Source organism: Rhineura floridana, chromosome 1 (genome assembly GCF_030035675.1).
Source record: "Rhineura floridana isolate rRhiFlo1 chromosome 1, rRhiFlo1.hap2, whole genome shotgun sequence".
NCBI lineage: Eukaryota > Metazoa > Chordata > Lepidosauria > Squamata > Rhineuridae > Rhineura > Rhineura floridana.
In genome coordinates, this window is record NC_084480.1 from 254,929,642 (window position 1) to 254,949,549 (window position 19,908).

General features: G+C 42.5%; 1 protein-coding gene across 2 annotated transcripts in view; it reads right to left on the minus strand.

Annotated features, from left to right (window-relative positions):
• The window catches only part of PRKDC (protein kinase, DNA-activated, catalytic subunit), a 213,971-nt gene that overhangs the window by 93,380 nt on the left and 100,683 nt on the right, over positions 1-19,908 (minus strand). For both annotated transcript variants that reach the window (XM_061598396.1, XM_061598388.1), the window contains exons 49-57: positions 18,792-18,935; positions 16,893-17,044; positions 16,107-16,238; positions 14,860-14,971; positions 14,154-14,278; positions 13,909-14,058; positions 13,325-13,498; positions 10,786-10,884; positions 2,777-2,987 (exon numbers count right to left, since the gene is read on the minus strand). In XM_061598396.1, coding sequence (XP_061454380.1) covers positions 2,777-2,987; positions 10,786-10,884; positions 13,325-13,498; positions 13,909-14,058; positions 14,154-14,278; positions 14,860-14,971; positions 16,107-16,238; positions 16,893-17,044; positions 18,792-18,935 — 1,299 coding nt within the window. The remainder of the gene's footprint in view (positions 1-2,776; positions 2,988-10,785; positions 10,885-13,324; positions 13,499-13,908; positions 14,059-14,153; positions 14,279-14,859; positions 14,972-16,106; positions 16,239-16,892; positions 17,045-18,791; positions 18,936-19,908) is intronic.

The following is a 19,908-nucleotide window of genomic DNA, read 5'->3' on the forward strand; positions in this document are numbered from 1 at the left end:
TATGGCATAGCCATAACTGAAAAGCTCCCTGATCCAGGAGACCGTAGTGAGGCGCAGCCAACGGTCTCCAAAATGAAGTAATCCGCCACCTATGGGAAGTGTGTTAATACTGCTTGCGTTGGCGAGGACCTCCCCTATATGAGGACGATGAGTTGCCCCTGCGCCCTTGGTACTGACCTCTGCCCTGGAAGCGTCGGTTCCAGGAGCCCCTGAATGAAGTGGGGTCATAGGATCTGAAGTCGCGGCCTCGTCCTCCTGGCCGCGTTCCTCGAAAGGGCTGGTTAGTACGGAAGGGAGGAAATCGCCTGAAAGGCCTGTGGTCGATGTTCTTGACAGTGGCCAGAACCGGTCTGTGGGCGTCTTTGGGATCAACCAGCACTGCCTTTAGAGCTTCCTCGCTGAAGAGTAAAGATCCGGAGTAAAGAGCCCTGGACAGATTCATTCTGGCCGCTGAATCAGCTTGCCAGTAGCGAAGCCAGAGAGTCCGTCGAGCGACTATCTGAGCCGTCATGGCTCACGCCCCCAATTGAGTGGTATCCAAGGTGGCATCGGCCACAAAAGCTGCTGTCTTACGCAACTTTATCAGTGACCTTCTGAGGGCAACAGGATCAGGGTTAGTGTCCTCTAGAAGATCATCCAGCCACATCATAGCTGCTCTGGAGAAAATGGAGGCTTAAGCGGAGGCACGCATGCAGAGGGCAGTGGCCTCGTGATTTTTGCGGAGGGCGAAGTCCATTCGTCGCTCAGTAATGTCCTTTAGTTGAGATTCCCCTTCCCTGGGCGAAAGAGATCGTGAAACGAGGCGAGCGATTGGTTCATCTATGCCAGGGACGTCTAACTTGGTGGCAAAGTCCGGAGCTAGGGCATAAAGCCTGTCAGCCAGGTTCCTGAAGCGTCGAGATTGGAATGGGTGAGCCCATTCTTCAGAGGCCAATTTGGCAATTGGGTCCGGCACCGGGATGTAGTGTTCAGTAGGTGCAGGGGATTTGAGGACCTTGGCCCCTTTGATAGCTGGGGCGGAAGAAGTTGAAGGCGCAGTCTGGAGTCCAAGGGTATTAACTACCCTGCGTGCCAGGGGCTGATAGTCTGAGGCATTAAACAAGCGATACGATGTATCCTCCTCATGATCTGAGTAGTCGCTCCAGTCGTCTCCTTCAACATGGTCAGTGAAAGTTGACTCCTCCGCATATGAGGCTTCGTCAATACATCTGCCTCTGGCTACATCGAAGGGATTTGGTGAACAGGAAGGATGAGCTTCATGACACGCACGTTGGTCCATGTTCAGTTGAGGTATGGCAGGAACTTGTGGTAGTGACTGCATTTGGGTGAAAAATGCCAGCATGGCTTGAAGTTGGGAGAGGAAATCAGGAGACAGCTGCAGCCCGGATGTGGCAGATGTTTGTGCCTGAGTAGCTATTGGAACAGATGTTTGGGGCGGTAGAACGGAGGGAGGCTGGTTAGGCGAAAGCTGAGTGGGAAAGCCAGCAAAATCTTCCTCGTCAGAAGAAGCGGTAGGGGAATGAAGTATATCGCTTATGTGTGCCTGAGTTGCTGTGGTGGTGGTTGGCACAGAGTCATAACGTGGGCGCTTCGGTTTGCTATGGCTTGAAAGATGTTTTGTCTTAGCCAGTGCTTTAACATGTCTGGTCTTAGTCGCCTTAGAATGTTGTGGCTTGGCTGTTTGTGACATGCCTGGCTGATCTGGCATCAAATTGGCTGATTGCGACATGCCTGGCTGTTCTGCCATTTTATATTAACTTGGGTGCAGTACACGGCCACAGAGGGGGCAGGATGTAAAGAGAAGGAGCAATGGTGGCCGTCTGGGGACGAACTGGGGGAAGGGCTGCCCAGCACAGTCTTGCAGGAGGAGCCGCGGGGCCGATAGCCGCACTTGCGGCTCCAAAAAACACCAAGAAAGAGAGTGCCGAGAGAAGCCTGTGACGGATGAGGCAGCAGGAGGCGAGCCGCTGCCGCCGCCTGGGGCAGAGCTCTCCGCGGCGAAATTAAAGTCACAGAGAGAGAGGGAGAAAGAGAGACGTATCAACAGGCTCCAGTGAGGCAGAACTCCGGCAGGCTGAAATTAGGTGGCTGGGAAAAGGCAGGGAGCTGCAGCCGCAAACTCCCGCCTGGGAGAGAACCGCAGCCGCGGTCTCTCTGAGGACTCCACAGAGCGCGGCTTGAGGCAGGAAAAAACGCTGCGGGAGAGACAGAGCTGCGATCTCCCGAAGCTCAAAATCGGCCAAAAAACGTAGAGAACCGCAGCCGCGGTCTCTGTGGGGACCGACAGACAAGCAAGGGAATAAACTTAAATACAAAAGAGGGAGAGGGAGAACCGCAGCCGCGGTCTCTGAGGGAACAAATAACAAGTTAAACACCAAGCAGGGAAAAAAGGACTGGGGAGACACACAAGTAACACTGGGCTCGCACCCAGTCCAAACAAATAAACAAATACAAGAAAACTTAGCTAAATGCTACGCTATAGGATCTCAATCTTAGGATCTCAATCTTGTTCGTACGAAGGCAAGAATGAACTGGGAGTGGGAGGGGCCTGACGCCCCTAGTCTTGACTTCAAAAACATTCTTGCCTTCGCACGATAGGTGGAACTATTACCCGTAGTGATGGCCCACCTCCTATGGAAAATATGGACTTAACAAACAGAAATTACAATTAATACAACCAAATAGCTATGCAATGGATTTCGCTGGCTGTGGACTAAAGGATTATGCATCCCGAAGACTATCCCACGCTTCCATATTATAATACAATGAAATTCACCTGAAATTTGCATTCCGAAAGTGGATACTCAAACATTTTTCTGGAATAATCTGGGCTCTTGCTAGTCATCTCAAGCAGAAAATTTGTAGCTAAACTCAAATACTGAGTTTCAATTTTGACAGAGTATAAGGAACTTAACAAAGTCAACATACGATCAAGGGTATTTGCTGGTAACCTAGTTTCGTCACTCCAAAAATTCCTAACAATTAATCTGTAAAAGAAAACACATACGCACATGCTTTTCAGAAAAAAATAGAACATAGTGTAATAGTGGCAAGCTAAATTAATCCTATGGTTCTTGAATATCTGAACTCTTAAATAGCATATTAACAATCCCTTTTTAGTCTAGCTTAATATTCTTTTTCCTATTTTCCATCAATTATTATCTGTTTCAAGATAAAAATCCTTATTTCTTAGTTTATCAAGGCAAAAATATGAAAATGAGAGGAATCTGAAATTACTGGTGGAATTCCTATCCTGTTTGTTAGAAATAGAAACTTCAGACTAAAGGGCAGAAGAGCTCTTTTGAAATACAGTGTGATGAAGAGCTGTCCGATTGAAGAAAGACTACCCCTATTTGGAAAAACTCTACTCATACGTAACATTCCTACATCAAAACAGAAGAAAACCTTAGCTTTAAGCCAACTTTTTAAAAGTTCATTTTCTTTAGATAATTGAATCTCCCTCTGCATGTACTCCCAAGATTAGAAAAAATATCCCATGCTCCAGAAAAAAAATATGTGAAGCTGTTCAGTGATGTGTCAACATTCAGTGAGCATATAACAGAGACTGAAAGTAAAAGAAACATTGGAAGCTTATCATGAACATTGATTCTGAGCTGGGTTTCTGCAAGGTGCCCAAGTGTGTTTTAGTTCCTTCTGCTACATGGAAGGCAGGAAATAAGACTGGCACTTTTTTTTTTTTTTTTGCTTGAAGCCTCTCTCTCTGTTTAACCTCAATTATACTCTGTGCCCAAGCTGGGCATATTCTACTAGATAATTAAATAAAAAAACTAAAGCCAAAGCATGCACGCACACACAAAGAACCACTGGACTAATGATATCACTGAGGGTGATATGAAAGCCCAGCTAAAAGAAGAATATGATGCAAGTCTTATTTAGTGGCAGCCACCTATATGCGTGTGGCCTTGGACACCTTTCAGAGTTTCAACTCAGAATCAGCATTCACAGTAAGTTCCCAACATTCTACTCTAAGTGGAGTGTGAGAGGTGTCCAAGTGGGATGTACACTACCTAACCTCTGGTTTAGGTGGCTGTCTGTGGAGATGGGAGGATATTCTGTGGCATTCACCTCCAAAAAGTGGCCTCTGTACTTCAGAGGAAATCCCACAGAACTTACTGGGTGTTGGCTGAAGCCCACATAACTGCCTAATTTCCTATAGAGATGCACTGATAGAGAAGTCAGCTGAAGCACTGGCTGCTTGAGTGGAGAATGCTGTCAGATGGTGTGTAAAACCTCAGAGGCAAGTGAGATACTTTTTACATGCAACTGCAAATGTTTCATTTTAACTGATTTAAATATCCACATGTGTCCAGTTTGTCATTGCATATGGAGATGTGACTGTAGCCGCTGTGATATATTATTTTTATAAAGTTTCCAAAGTTGTTTTGTGCATGTAATAGATTTATATTAAATTCACAGGCTACTTTCCCTTACAAATGCCAGATGCTTCTTGGCCCAGAAAAGCAGGGCTACAGCCTCAGAATAGAGAGATCTGGAGACCCTTTGTTTGTTAATACAGGCTGTGACCATGGTGCTATCATTATGGATGAGGGGCCAAAGGAGAGGAAAACCAGATGAGAAGCTCTCAACTTCAGCCAGTTGCTGCTGTGTGGAGTTCTCCAAGCTATTCCAGAGTCCCTGAACCACCTGATTTGTCAACGTGTGCCTCCTCCAGCCCCTCAACTTTGAAGCATGGTATCCATCGCGATGACTATTCAGATCAGGTCCTTGATGGGAAAACCACAGAACAACCTGCTAGGAGGAGTCTACCATTGGAAGGACTAACAGAGAGGGTGAGAGGGGGTGGGAGACAGCTGCAATAATGGCGACAATTTGAGATGTCATGCTGGTACACAAGAAGAGTTCAATGCAGGAGCCTGGAGTGGAATCTCACTCATGGGAGAATGTCCAGGCAAGAAACCATTTGTCTGAGAGGCTGGGCAAGGACTCAGCTTGCAATTCTGGAGCAGAAGAGAAGCAGCATGGTAAGGAAAAGCTTCTGGATCCTTTTTGAAAACTAAGAATGTGTGCTTTTTAAGAAATGCCAGAGTCATTTGTAGATCTGCACACACTTGGCTCAAGGATGGGGCCCAGATCAATAGTCTAACTATATGTAGATTCTTTGTATGTGGAAGTGTACTACCAGGTTCACAAAGATGCATGGGCTGTGGGCAAGACTGAAGGACAGGGCCCAACACTGATAAAGCTGAGAAACTTTCAGTGGTCCTGATGAACTTGCATATGCAGAAAAGCTGACAGTCTCTAAGAAGTTGTGATGTTGGAGGTTCTCACAGATGGATGCCAGAATCTCAATGCAGAACTTCCTGTACTTGATACAGGAACTGAGGAACTTGCGATCCAGAAATCACTCCAGAATCCACCTTCTTCACTACTATGGACTGGCTCTATTGTGGTAATGTCCAGTAGATGAACGATTGCCTTCCAAACAATCTGCTGATTTGCTGGAGATGGCAAGAATGAGGAAGGTGTGAACTTGTTTGGTAATGACCCCATGAGTTCTACTCTGTAGCCTGATTCCACTGTCTGAATTGCCCAACTGGCCCAGGTCATAACCAGCCAGGTGTGAAGGAAGTAGTGAAACCATCCTATTACTTAGGTGTAGGTACCCATCAAAAGGACTGCTGCTTGCCTGGTCTGAGCTGAGAGGGGCCCAGTCTAGGGGGGTGGATGGTCCATGAGGGCCTACCATTGTGGAAATCCCTTGACCAGTAGGACAGTCTTTGGGAACAAACAGGCTGGAAGCTGAGACAGTCATTCCAAACCTGTCTCCTCTCATCCTGCTTTGGTGTGAAGGGGTGGGGACGTTTTGTGCCTATCTCTAGATTTAGCCAGGATCTCTTGGAGAAACAAATGCCAAATTAGTTCTCGACACCAGATTGACATTCCAGTGGTTGAGCCAAAAGATGCATCTCACTTCTACGCTGACTGCTATGGTCCTACCTGCATATTAGGTAGAAGTTGGCATCCATAAGAAAGGCTACAGCCTTTCTTACCTTAAAGGTGTTTTATGCCACCTGGTTGGTTTCTGGTTGGGATGCTCCAACAAGTCAACTAGCCAAAGAATTCCACCCTCACAACTATAGAGGCAGAGGAGGAGGCCCAAATGGAAAGGAACACAGCCTCATAAGAAAACTTTTAAGGCTAAGTCAGAGCAGCATTCAGAGGTGTCTTTGAATTAAGAATCCCCATCTTTAGGGAGAATACATTCCCAAACCAGAGTGGAAATACAGTATGCACCTTGAGGTCATCCTTTGCCACCTGTTCCAATTATAACACTTTGTGGCAACATAATTATTGCTGTGGAGTAGGGCAGCCCACTCTGCCTTGACAGAAGTCTTACAGATGTCATGAACAAGGACTGCCCCCTGAAGGGACACAGTTTCTGGCAGGGCATAAGACCTCTTAGGTACGTCAGGCTCAGATTCTGGGACTGTAGGTTGCAGATTTAGGGTGGATAGGGCCTTGGACAATGGAGGCATAAAATCCTGGTCAGTGAAAGGTCTGGGGTAAGTCTCCTCCCGATTAGATTCAGAAGTCCACTTCCCTTCTTTATTTCGAATCCTGGCCATGTGGGGGAAAGGATTGTGACAGAAGGTGAAGTAATGGGCCAAGATGGAGGATGCCTGCGGTTATCGGAGTGCTGGCCTCTGGGCAGCAGGTACAGGTGAGGAGAGCTGGGGTCGTCATCAGCAGAAATGTGAAAGTCATACAAGGAGGAGGAGGTGGCACTGGAGGTGGTGGTGGAGTAGATGATGAAGGCTGGAAGCTTCTGTTTTCTGTCAGTAAGCTCTCAAAGACCAAAGACAGAAGAACAAAGGACAAGTGCGAGTACCACTGTGACTAATGACGCAGCTGGGTCAAAGCCAAAAGGAAGCCCAGAGGCTGATGCGCACAGATGCAAAAGGGGAGTCTGGAGTTGTACGAAGCACACAATAGGAACATGGAATGTGAGAAGCATGAACCAGGGAAAGTTAGAAATTGTCAAGCAAGAAATGGAACGTATCAACATTACAATACTTGGCTTGAGTGAATTAAAATAGATGGCAATGGGACATTTTCAATCAGGCAACTATAAAATATTTTGTGCAGGAAATGAGAAATTAAGAAGAAACGGGGTTGCTTTAATAGTGAGAAATGTTGTAGCAAAAGCAATTAGGAGCTACAATGCAAAGTCTGAGCGAATGATATCAATGAGATTAAACAGGAAACCTGTTAACATAACCATCATCCAAGTCTACGCAGAAGAAGAAGAACTGGAGAGATTTTATACAGAAATACAGGAGGAAATTGATCATATACCAAAACAAGATGTGCTGATAATCATGGGGGACTGGAATGCAAAAGTAGGGAATAGAGAAGAACTAGGAATTGAATTTTGTGAAGCCAATAATTTGTTTCTTGCAAACACATTTTCTGAGCAAACGAAAAGACGACTGTACACGTGGACATCACCAAATGATCAATATAGGAATCAAATTGATTATATAATTGGTAACAGAAGATGGAGAAGTTCCATACTTTCTGCAAAAACAAGACTAGGAGCAGACTCCAGTACAGATCATGAACTGGTCATATCGAAAATCAGAGTAAAGCTAAAGAAGAAGAACAAAGCAATCATAATGCCAAAATACAATTTAATAACATCCCAGAAGAATATAAAAATCAAATAAGGAACAGATATGAGGCTTTAAAATATAGTTGACAGAGAACCAGAAGAACTATGGACTGAAGTCAGAGACATTATCAGGGAAGAATGCAAAAAGGCAATACCTCTAGTTAAGAAGAGAGAAAGACCTCAATGGATGACTGAAGAAACTCTTAAAATGGTTAAAAAGAGAAGGAAAGCAAAAGGAGATAGAAACACAGTCAGAACCCTAAATGCAACAATACAGCGACTAGTATGTAGGGACAAAGAGAAATATTACAATAGTTATTGTATAGAAAATGAAGAGGACAACAAAATGGGAAGAACAAGAGCCCTATTCCAAAAGATTAGGGAAATGAAAGGGAAATTTAAACCAAGAGTAGGGATATTGAATAATCAACAGGGGAACACACTGACTGACCGAGATGAAATAAAAGGAAGATACAAGAAATACACTGAAGAACTCTACAAAAGAGATGCAAGGATGACAGATTCATTCATGAAGGAACCATATAATGAAGAACCAGAAATTTTAGAATGTGAGGTGAAAGCTGCTTTTAAAACACTTGGAAGAAACGAATCACCAGGAACAGATGGCATACCAATAGAGTTGCTACAAGCTACTGAGACTGAATCTGTCCAAATTTTGACAAAAAACTTTCAAGAAATATGGAAAACTAAACAATGGCCCACAGACTGGAAGTGTTCAATATATATCCCAATTCCAAAGAAAGGGGATCTCAGGGAATGCAGTAATTATCAAACTATTGCCTTAATATCCCATGCAAGTAAAGTAATGCTCAGGATTCTACAACAAAGGCTCTTATTATATATGGAGCAAGATATTCCAGACATCGAAGCTGGATTTAGAAAGGGAAGAGACACCAGAAATCATATCGCAAACATACGTTGGATAATGGAACGGACCAAGGAATTTCAGAAGGAAATCACCCTGTGCTTTATAGATTACAGCAAAGCCTCTGACTGTGTAGATCATGAAAAACTACAGTATGCTTTAAAAGAAATGGGGGTGCCACAGCATCTGATTGTCCTGATGCGCAACCTATACTCTGCACAAGAGGCTACTGTAAGGACAGAATATGGAGAAACCAATTGGTTCCGCATCGGAAAGGGTGTGAGACAGGGGTCTATTTTATCACCCTATTTGTTTAATCTGTACACAGAACATATCATACAGAAAGTGGGATTGGACCAAGATGAAGGAGGCGTGAAAATTGGAGGGAGAAATATCAATAATTTAAGATATGCAGACGATACCATACTACTAGCAGAAACCAGTAATGATTTGAAATTAATGCTGATGAAAGTTAAAGAGGAAAGCACAAAAGCAGGACTGCAGCTGAACATCAAAAAGACTAAAGTAATGACAACGGAAGTTTTATGTAACTTTAAAGTTGACAATGAGGACGCTGAACTTGTCAAGGATTATCAATACCTCGGCACAGTCATTAACCAAAATGGAGACAATAGTCAAGAAATCAGAAGAAGGCTAGGACTGGGGAGGGCAGCTATGAGAGAACTAGAAAAGGTCCTCAAATGCAATGATGTATCACTGAACACTAAAGTCAGGATCATTCAGACCATGATATTCCTGATCTCTATGTATGGATGTGAAAGTTGGACAGTGAAAAAAGCAGATAAGAGAAAAATCAACTCATTTGAAATTTGATGTTGGAGGAGAGCTTTGCACATACCCTGGAATGTAAAAAAGACAAAATAATTGGGTGTTAGAACAAATTAAACCAGAACTGTCACTAGAGACCAAAATGATGAAATTGAGGTTATCATACTTTGGACACATCATGAGAAGACACGATTCAGTAGAAAAGACAATAATGGTGGGAAAAACAGAAGGGAGTAGAAAAAGAGGAAGGCCAAACAAGAGATGGATTGATTCCATAAAGGAAGCCACAGACCCGAACATACAAGATCCGAACAGGGTGGTTCATGACAGATGCTCTTGGATGTCACAGATTCACAGGGTCGCCATAAGTCGTAATCGACTTGAAGACACGTAACAACAACAAGAAGCTCTCGAATGTGAGAGCAGCAAGAGCCTTCAGTATGGAGATAACACTTTGGAGATTCAAGGATGGCTAATTCCCTAGTTAAATTGCCAGTCACCACCTTGATAAAAGATGGATCCAACCTGGAGATAGGCTGGGTGGGAACTGCTGGATTCAGAAAGGAAGATACCCGATCCAGAGATAGGTTCTCTGATCAATTTGTCACCTGTAGGTGCTGCTTATATGTCTTCCATAGGTTCACTAAGATTGAACACCCTCTAGTGGGAAGCATCAGGCACAATTCTGTTGGTGACTGGCATCAACTGTTTAAAGTACCAAAGAAAATACAGGAAGCTGCTGCACGTAGGCAATGACATGGGGTTGCACTCCCAAACCTTCCACAGTGGTGGAAGGTGGCAGAGGCTGCAAATTTTGCCACATCCCACCTACAGGCAAGAATAAACATAGCCATCTTGAGAGTGGTGTAGGTCTTGGTGTACAATCATTGGCACAGAGACAGAAGTGGCAGTGGGGACAGAGCTGGAAGCAGAAGTGGCAGATGGCAAGGCAAGCAAAGAGATCAGCATTGTTCAAGTGGCACTAGCAGCTTAGTCCAATTGATTGCAATGGTTGCGGAGCACCCTAATGTGCATTATAGGGGAGAAGGCCTTTGTTTCCTTTTCCCCATCAAAGCCATGAGGGAGGAACAGATGGGGGAGGAAAGAGACAAGGGCTGGAAAAAGAAGAAAAAGGAGAGGATTTTTTTGAAAGGCCTTTTGTTGGTTTTAAGTATGGAAGGAGAAGAGAAAAAAGTATGAGGTAAACAGGAAAATACATTGGAGAGAGGCAAGTCGGCACTGCTCCAACCAAGGCAGGAAATGAAACTGAAGTTCAGCAATGGGAAAGGCTAAAACAGCAACACTGATCACATTTCCTGCCTTCAAAACTGTAGGAGGAACTAGAACGCACTTACACATCTCCCACACTGAAATCAGAATTCTAATTTGAGGAATTAAATAGTTCTTAAGGCTTTAGTTTTCAGTTGCATAACCCCTCCCCATAAACATTACTCACTGTAGTCCAGAATTTTCATCAATCAGTCCCTGAAGTAGAACTTCTTTTGCCAGTTTAAACACATCTAAAGACGCTTCATCTGCTTGACTTTCAGGATCCCTGAGGAAATAGAAACAGTTCAACTCTGCTCCCCACTTATCTCATCTGCGATGTATAAAATTCAGTGAAGCCTATGCTATTACTCATGTAAGATAATAAAGAGAGGATTTATTATCATCATCATCATCATCATCACTACCACCACCACCACCAGGGTTGGTAGGTAAGTGATACTTACATAAGGGGTTTACAGTGCCCTATCCCAAGGGACTTGCAATCTAAAATGAACACTGGGAGCAACCGGAGTAAGGGTGGAGGCAGGAGGAAACAGGGGAAGAATATGTGATTATTTTAATTACACATACTTTGGCTTAGTTAAAGAGGGGTACTGGGTCTAGGGGGATGTTCCAAAGACTTTCTAAAAGTTTTGGAGGGACTTAAAAGGAGTGAGGGAGGTGGTCACATGGAGGCCGGAAAGAGACTGAAACTGTCAGTTCAACAGCCATATGAAGTCAACTCCCTGCCACCCTTGCACCTTGTGATGCTCCCTCTCCCCTTGTTTTTGCCTCCTTTCCTAAGTTCCCAACTTCTCCACTCCTTTTCTTCAGGCTTCTGCAGCTTCCACTAATTTCTGTCTCATACATCAGCTTGTCAATTTGCCTCCTCAGTCTTTAGGTCCTATCCCTGCTCTGCTTCTGAATGTTCAGCCTCCTCAAAACTCCTGTCTGTCTTGCCTTCCTGCGATCTCCAACCGGCTCCTAAGCCCAGTTTGAGGTTCTCTCAAGCCCTGGTCTTAGCAGCCTTTTCTTCCACAAACACCTTGCATCTTCTGCCCTCTTCTCTCAAGCTATCTTCTCCTCCACTTATTTTTCCTCTCGAGTCTTCTGCTCAGCCTTCTGCCTATTCTATCTACCACCTTGCTGTTTGATCTCTTTTCTCAGTTAGCATCCCATCCCTCAACTTCTCTGCTTCTGTTCATGGCTTCTACCAACAACAAATCTTTTCTGTCTCATGGATCCCATGAGAAACTTTCTCCACCTTATCTCTCTTCCTTCATAGGAATTCAGCCAACAGTGGTATGTGTTGCTGCTCTGTATATGTGACACAGGATGAGAACTTGGCTATATATTACACAAATCACATGAGAAATAGCCACCTGTAAGTCAGATTTTAACTACTATGAATTCTGAACCCAGGGCCGGCACCAGTCTGCCCTGGGCCCGCGGCACCGTAGCCCAATACCCCCATACAGGCAGTGCAGGGCTAATAACTCCCCTGTTAATCTCCAGTCCGTATTAATTATGCGCACACTGCACATGCACATGCCTGCCATCAACCAAGATGATGATGGGGTCATCAGCCCCTTAGGGAAGTCTACACCACCACCTTGGTTGATGGTAGGCATGCGTGCACGTCATTCACAGGGATGGGAGAGGTAGGTGGGACACACTGATGGGCTTACTGAAGCCTACACTGACTGTATTGGAGGGTGCCTAGGAGCTCCCCCTTCACAATCCGCAGCAGGGTTGGGAGCTGACACAGACTGTGGAATGGGAGTGCTACTCTCCCACCCTAAGGAGGGGCCCTTCAAGGGAGCTCAGCCTGGCTGCCCTTTGGCACTGGCCTGTTGGAAGTGGGGCAAGAGTAATTCACGTTTGGGTTCTTTTGTTTGTATACAAGAAGGAAGATAGAGTTAGGATCCTCCAGCTAGCTAGGCTTGCCTACCTTTACCTGTACTCTTCTCTACCTAACTTCCTTCCGTTGTAAACCGATATGCTCAGGAAGGCTGACCTGCCCCTCCTTCGTCTTTTTCTTCGACTGTCCGAGGAGAGAGGAGACATCTCTGTCTTTGTTCTCTCCTGAGACATGAGGACAATATCCAAGTCTGGGTATTGCGCCTCCAACTTAGTCAGAACTGCATATGCCGTTCCTATCTACTATATATTTCTAGAAATAAAGTAGCTTTTCTTATTTTACTAAGTCTTAATTCTCAGTTATTTCAATGCAGGGTAAATGCCTGCTTCTTAGGTAAATACACACTGGTATGCACACAGCTCAGACCATTGAATTACTCTGCATATTTCCATAACAGGCCCTGAGTGAGCCTTCCCAGGAGACCAGCAGAGAACCATAGAGGGGATCATAGGCAAACAGGCACTAGCTGCCTTTCTTCATCTTGTAATTTATCTTCTCTTTCCTTGAGTGGCTAATTTCTCTTACATATTAAGAAGGGAGGGGAAGGAACAGTGATCTGTTAATCAGGAATAAGATAGACAGAGAAAGGAAGCCAGCAGCTTCTGCTTCTCTGCATTTGCTCACAATCCTCTCCTGGTTTCTCTACCAGTCTCTAAGCTAGCTTCAGAATTCTGAACTAATGGAGCCTAGTTTACAGCATGGCTCTTTTTCACACGATGACTGGAACATGTAGCAGACTCACGCAACAGGTGAAACAGCTTAATGGAACATTTCTTTATAACACTACCTGTGCTTGAGTCCTCACCTGTAGTTATCATATAGCCACATGAGAATATCATACATTCTCCCCCGGCACATTGGTGAAGGGTGAGAGATAAAACCTGTTACTGTAGGAAGGAGCTCTTGTACTTCAGCTGGTTTCAGCTTAGGTAACATCTTGTATACTATATCCAAACATACTGTTTGCCTTTCATCATCTCTAAGAGAGAGAAAAAACAAAAACATTAATTGCTTTCATTAGTTTTAATTTTAAAAGGTATTTTACACACAGAATATTTTTATTCACTTTAAAAAGTACAGTCAATCAAATATAAAAATAACCACACTGCATCAACAATGAACCAATTTAGGTATAGAAAAAGTACAGCAAAGCTAGACTTTTTGTATTTATTTTGGATGAACATGAAGAATCCTTCTCTGAAGAATGTCAAGTGTCTCCATCACAAGTGCTGAAAGCCGCCTCCTACTTTCAGGGCCCAAAGACAGAATATGATTTTGAGCAAATCCCATTTGTTTAAATAGGGTTTGTGCAGAAACATTTTCCAATAGACTCTGTGCAGTACATACAAAATTCTGAGAAAAATATGGAGTAGGTATGCCTTTACTTACCTGTGACTCATGACTTGTGTAAAATCCTTGCTCTTTAACTGTAAGTACAGATCAGCTATTTCTTCGGCACGGCACATTACTACTTCCAGGCAGTAGGTTTTCATCACCCCATGAAGTTTTGGTATCAGGAAGAAGACCGTGTTCATAAACCTTTCCATGATAAGAATCAGAAAGAGCAAGAAGTTATAACACAGATAGTTAATTGAACCACTCTCGGGTATAGGATAACAGAGTTATCAATTTACCTGTCCGCAAGAGAAGGAAAGTTCTTTGTCACTTTATTTAGGCACATAATAAACTTGTCCTCTTTAGTATTTTGATGCTGCTTTAGCTGCTTTATGACCAAGTCATAAATTGGACCTTCAAATATCTGAAAAATTGAACACACCATTACCCATCTGTAAATGCCAAGGCTCAATATGGGGGCAAAAAAAATATAGAAATAATTATTACTACTTATGTTAGCAGTAAGAGAATTCCTCAGTCATTTTTATAGAATTACATAAATTTGGAGAAGCTAGCTCTTTCAATGCCTACTAACCACAACAAATATTTATATTCCTTCATTTCAGAGGCAGGATACTTTTGCTTACCAAATGCTGGGAACAACTTGAGAATGACTATCTCCACCCTAACATCTGGCTAGCAAATACTGGAGACAGAGTACCAGACTGGATGGGCCTTTGGTGAGATCTAGCATGAAAATTCCAATGTTTTTATTAAAAGGGCAATTATTTCCCCTCGCCTCCTGCATGTTATACAATGGACATATTTTACAATGAAATTCAATGGACTAGCAAAGATAAATACATATGCTATTTTAAAAGCATCCTATAATACTTATTTTAAGCACCCGCTAATAAAATAAAATAAAATGGCACAGAGTATACTTTAGAGGTAAACTCTTTCTTTGGTTTAGGAATTATAAAATACATAGTATATTGTACCCACATTTTCCTTCTCAGAAATATACTGAAGAATGAGTCCCAGCACTTCAGCAGCAGCTGCGTACACTTCCTTGTATCTTATTAAGGCCATGTTGTTAGTCAAAGCTTGGTAGTATCTAGTGTAAATAAGAAGTATGCTTTGATACTCTCAGAATGGTATTTTAATGTCTACTGTGCAACAAACAGATATCAGTAAAAGTATTTTTAGAAACCTTATATGGACCACTTGTTTTATATGTAAGCGAAAAAACACGGATAACCAAGTATCTAATGCAGGGATAGGGAAGCTTTGGCTCTCCAAATGTCATTGGACTTCCAACTCCCATTAACCCAGCCAACATGACCAATGTCAGGGATGATGTGACTTATAGTTAAACAACATTTGTAGGACTAAAGGTTCCCCATTCCTGGCCTAATGCATCTGCTTTGCATATATAGTTTTCACTGTTTCCTGAAATTTTCAAGGTCAATCCCTAGAGTCCCAGTTTTCCTTTTGAAAATGGATTGATTCATGTCTATCCTGCCACCTACTGTACCCAAATGCTACATCAAATACAGTATTATGTGTTTAACTGTTACCCTTTTTGGATGATCAACATGCATTCATGCATGAGTACCCTAGTTTAATCTAGAGTAAAATTCTGCATGGTCTCACATGTAGTTGTGGGATGTCTCTTTGTGATATTGGCAGTAGAGAATACTTGTGACATCACAATTCAAAATTAGTACCAACACTTCCTGATACAATCCTGGGGATATTAAATGCTTCAGGGATCCATTTAATTGTTTGATCCAAAGCAATAAAAGCACATCCAAATAAGCACATCTAAAAAACACACCCTCTGCAGTAAGAACACTACAAAGTACTACACTGAAACCAACTGTCCCTAAGAAATGTTGCCACCACTGGCTTTCAAAATTATTATCTGCACCTTGTCTGATTGCATCTCATAAGCAGGAAATGAACTGGTCTTTTTAGGGATTAAAACTTGCTGACGAGGATTTTTTTGTGTTAGGGTTAAGAATAAGCAATGGATAAAAGACCTGAAGACCCAAGATGCAAGTCTTTCAGTGTTTCCTTTTCCTGTTGTTATTTGTTGTTATGTGCCTTCAAGTCAATTACGACTTATGGCGACCCTATGAATCAGTGACCTCCAAGAGCATCTGTCATGATCCGCCCTGTTCAGATCTGGCCACTTTTTTGTTTGTTTAGTATATTCAAGTTGAATTATAGAAAATTATTTCTCTTACCTTACACTGTCTATTTCACACTTTGGATCATAGGGAGGCAGGTTATTAGCAAGAATAATTCCTAATAACTGAATTCCCACTGAGTTGTCTTTTGTATTGGGATCTCCACCAGAAAACCGTTCAAATATTACCCTATAGTTAACAGAATCATAGAGGGTATAAAAAAAGCAGTAACTCAGATTGAGAATTCTAGGGAAAAATGGAAGTAACCAAGTTCGTACTTACTGTTCAAATTGGAGCATTTTTAGAAACCCTACACAGACCACACCCCATTCCCAACTCCCGCTCAGTATTCCCATTGATTTGTCTGGTCTTCTAAGGACTGGGGTAGCCAATATGGTGCCCTCCAAAGGTTGTTGGACTGCAGTTCCCATGAGCCTGAAGTAGCACGGTTGATTATCAGGGGCTGTCAGAGTTGCAGTTCAGCAACACCTGGAGGTAATCATGTTTGCTACCCCTGTCTAAGGCATCAAATCCATTGGCCTTTCAATTCTCTAGGTTAAGCTACTATCCCAGCTTCATTTGTGTATGTCTGTAAATCTCATAACACTAGAGGTACAGCAACAAGTATATCCTACCACTGCTAAGCACACATGACAACAACTGGAACTGGTATAAATGCAACAGTCCACCTATCATCAAAATGCCACCACTAGCTTTGAAAAAAACAGCCTTCAAACTACTATGATACTTTTATGATTACACACTACAAACCTTGGAAAATATCACCAATTTCATGAGCTTTATATTACAACTATAAAGTATATCTTTATTAAGATGATTTACCTGTAAGGTATGCTGAGACAATCTTTCCAGCACTCTACTACTGTCTTGATAATTTCTAGGTTATGTCTGAACACTGCTTTTTTCTGGTGAAACGCATTCTTCATCAAGAACTCAAGCAACCGGTTAGCTAGGACTCCATCCTTGATATTTCCCTAGTATGAAGCAATCACAATGTAGCTTTGCTGTTTTATTTTTTTTATGCACAAGAACTTGCTGATTGATTACATAGATGATGCACAAGACTCATTCCTTACACTATTTGGTGTTCAAAGTGAAACTGTACAAGGTTCAGTTAACCAACATGATTAACAATCTCTTCTAGTGGATGTGAACAAAATTGTTATGTATACTGCCAAGCACAGGAGTGGCTGGAGGAGAGGGGTGGCACCATGAACCTGGCCTCCCAGCTGTGGCATTACTACTATTTACCAGGAAGAAGAGGGGGGAAGGGGCTGGGAGATCAGTGCTGTATGGGTGCACCAACAGGAGTGCCAATTTGGCTTTGCTTGGCCTACACAACATCGACCTCTCCGCCACCTTGCCCCTCTGCCGCCCACTAAGTGGCAGTGACACTGTTGCTGAGAGGCCAGGTGCATGGTGGTACCCCTCCCTACATTAGCAGCACTAAACACATGTTTAATAGTAATAGTAATAGTAGTAGAGGTGATTGTAGCAGAGGCAGCATAGTTCCTTTTTCATTCTGAAAACTGGTTGAAATGTGCATTAAAAATGTTCCTGTTTTAAAAAAAGAAGATGCAAGCTAGCCAACTTCCCCCCAGTTAGGACTAATGAAATATTTTTGGAAGAGTCAACTTCACATTGCAGCAAAAATCCTTGACAATATAATCTTCTTAACTGGACTCGAATCAAGAGAAAGACCCTGCCATCACACTCCAAAAAGAATACTAGGAAGTTCCGGACCTCAATTTGCATCATAAATCAAGTTCAAAGCTCTTCTGGCACAAGCGTCAAGCCCAACAAAAACAAACTGATTGGCCCCTAATTCTTCCCCTATAGTTTGGAACAAAGGAGGTCAGAAAAAGAAAAGCTCAAGCCAAGTTGTGCTTTAGATTTCAAGGCAGTGGCTACAGGGAAATAAATAAATCATTTTTAAAAATGCATCATTGGCTTTCAGTATACTTTATATGTAACTATACAACTTTTAGATTAATTGACACGATACTAACAAGCTGAGCTGTAATTCACTGCACAATAGACAACTGACGTCAAGCAGCCTATGTGCAAAATTGCATCCTTGGCGGATAATATCAATGTACTTAGAGCTTATCAGGAATACTGCTTCATAATTTGATCAATACAGACACAAGAATGTGAATCAGAGCATATACACATTAGCAATTCTTTGTTACTTCAGGCAGGCTCTCCTCATAGCTTAATCATAGGTATGACATAAAATATAGCAGAACAGACTGTTAAAACTAAAATAACTGAGTTAGCTATTAACTTAATATTAACTATTCTCCTCTGGCAAGAAATACTATCACATTTGAACTGAAGAATATGCTTCAAAATTAATCTTCAATTTTCTGGAGCAGGGTAGAATCAAAATTTCAGCAATGTAAGAGAACATAAGACAAAGCACAGCATAAGTTTATAAATACATTATCAGAATACATCTATACTATTGCTAATATTTAATGCCAACAGTATCCATATGCATTTAACTAAAGTGTCTCTTAGGATAGTACTAAGAAAGCATTTAGAACTTACTGGTGCTCTCAAAGTTATTGTACATGCATTACCACAGGTACTTCTTATTAAGAAAGGATACATTTCATTCTTACTAAAATTATTCATCTTAATGACTGGCTAATAAATACACCTCCACCCTTCATCAGATTATGACCAATAAATAAATATATATCCTGAGTTCCTTACTTTGGGAGTAGCAACACTAGTCCAAGAAAGCAAGGTGACTACTATCTCCACCACCATGTAATGAATCCCTTCTCCTCCATTATCTCCAGAAACAACCAATTGCAGTAAGGGGCCTAGCCAGTGCTTTGCATAAGGTTGAAAAACCTAGAGAAGAAAAGTAGGATATCATCTGTACAAGGCTGCCATTCTGGAAACTGCTGCACAATATTGATAATGTAAATTAAATGGAGAGGGCACTTCCTACAAATGCTTGACAATGAGAAAACATTTGATGCTTGGGTGATAATCACAGAAAACCTAGGAAGATAAGTTAAACAAAATAACAATATTTAAACAACTGGTTTATATTTACACAGTGAATGTACCACTCATAAATTTGCTCCCCTCATTATTAGCACATCCCAATTAGAGGTAGGAGATCAAAGTACATGTCTCTTGCATGAAAAGCTAAAGGTAGTTTTCCCAGGTTCATGCCATCAGATGGGTTATAGCGCCTCCTGGTGTCCAAAGGCAGGAATGCAGAGAAGTCAAGACTTCAGCTGCTCCTTCTAGTCTTCATCCCAGTCCTTTCCAGACAAACCATACATCTGATCCATGCTCAAACTCAAAGAAAAGTAGTTACAAGAAGCAGGAAGAAAACTAACAAGATCTTGACTCCCAAACTAAGATTAGCAAACTTATAAGGAAAACACAGCCTTAGCAAAAGGATAATGAAAAAGTTTAATGTGAATTAAAACAGGTCAGACAAGGCAGCCCCCACCCCAGAAGGGAGGGTTCTGATGCATGATGCCCAGGAAAATCACCTTTCAGGTGAGACTAACTGCCTGTTTTCCCCAGGTAGCATGCCATCAGATGGGATGTACAGAAGCAGTTCCAGTAGGGAGCACCCAGACTGCCTAAGGACAGTACATGCTGTAGGACACGCCTACCAAAGGATGCATCTGCCAAGGCATAACAGTCTACCTTATAATATCTGATAAAGGAATTAGGTGTAGACCAAGCAGCAGCCCTACAGATATCAACAATAGGACACTTGTTGTGAAAGCAGCCATGGTTGCCACCAACCGAGTAGAGCAGGCCGTGGTATTTTGACACATCAGAATTTGAAGAGACAGAG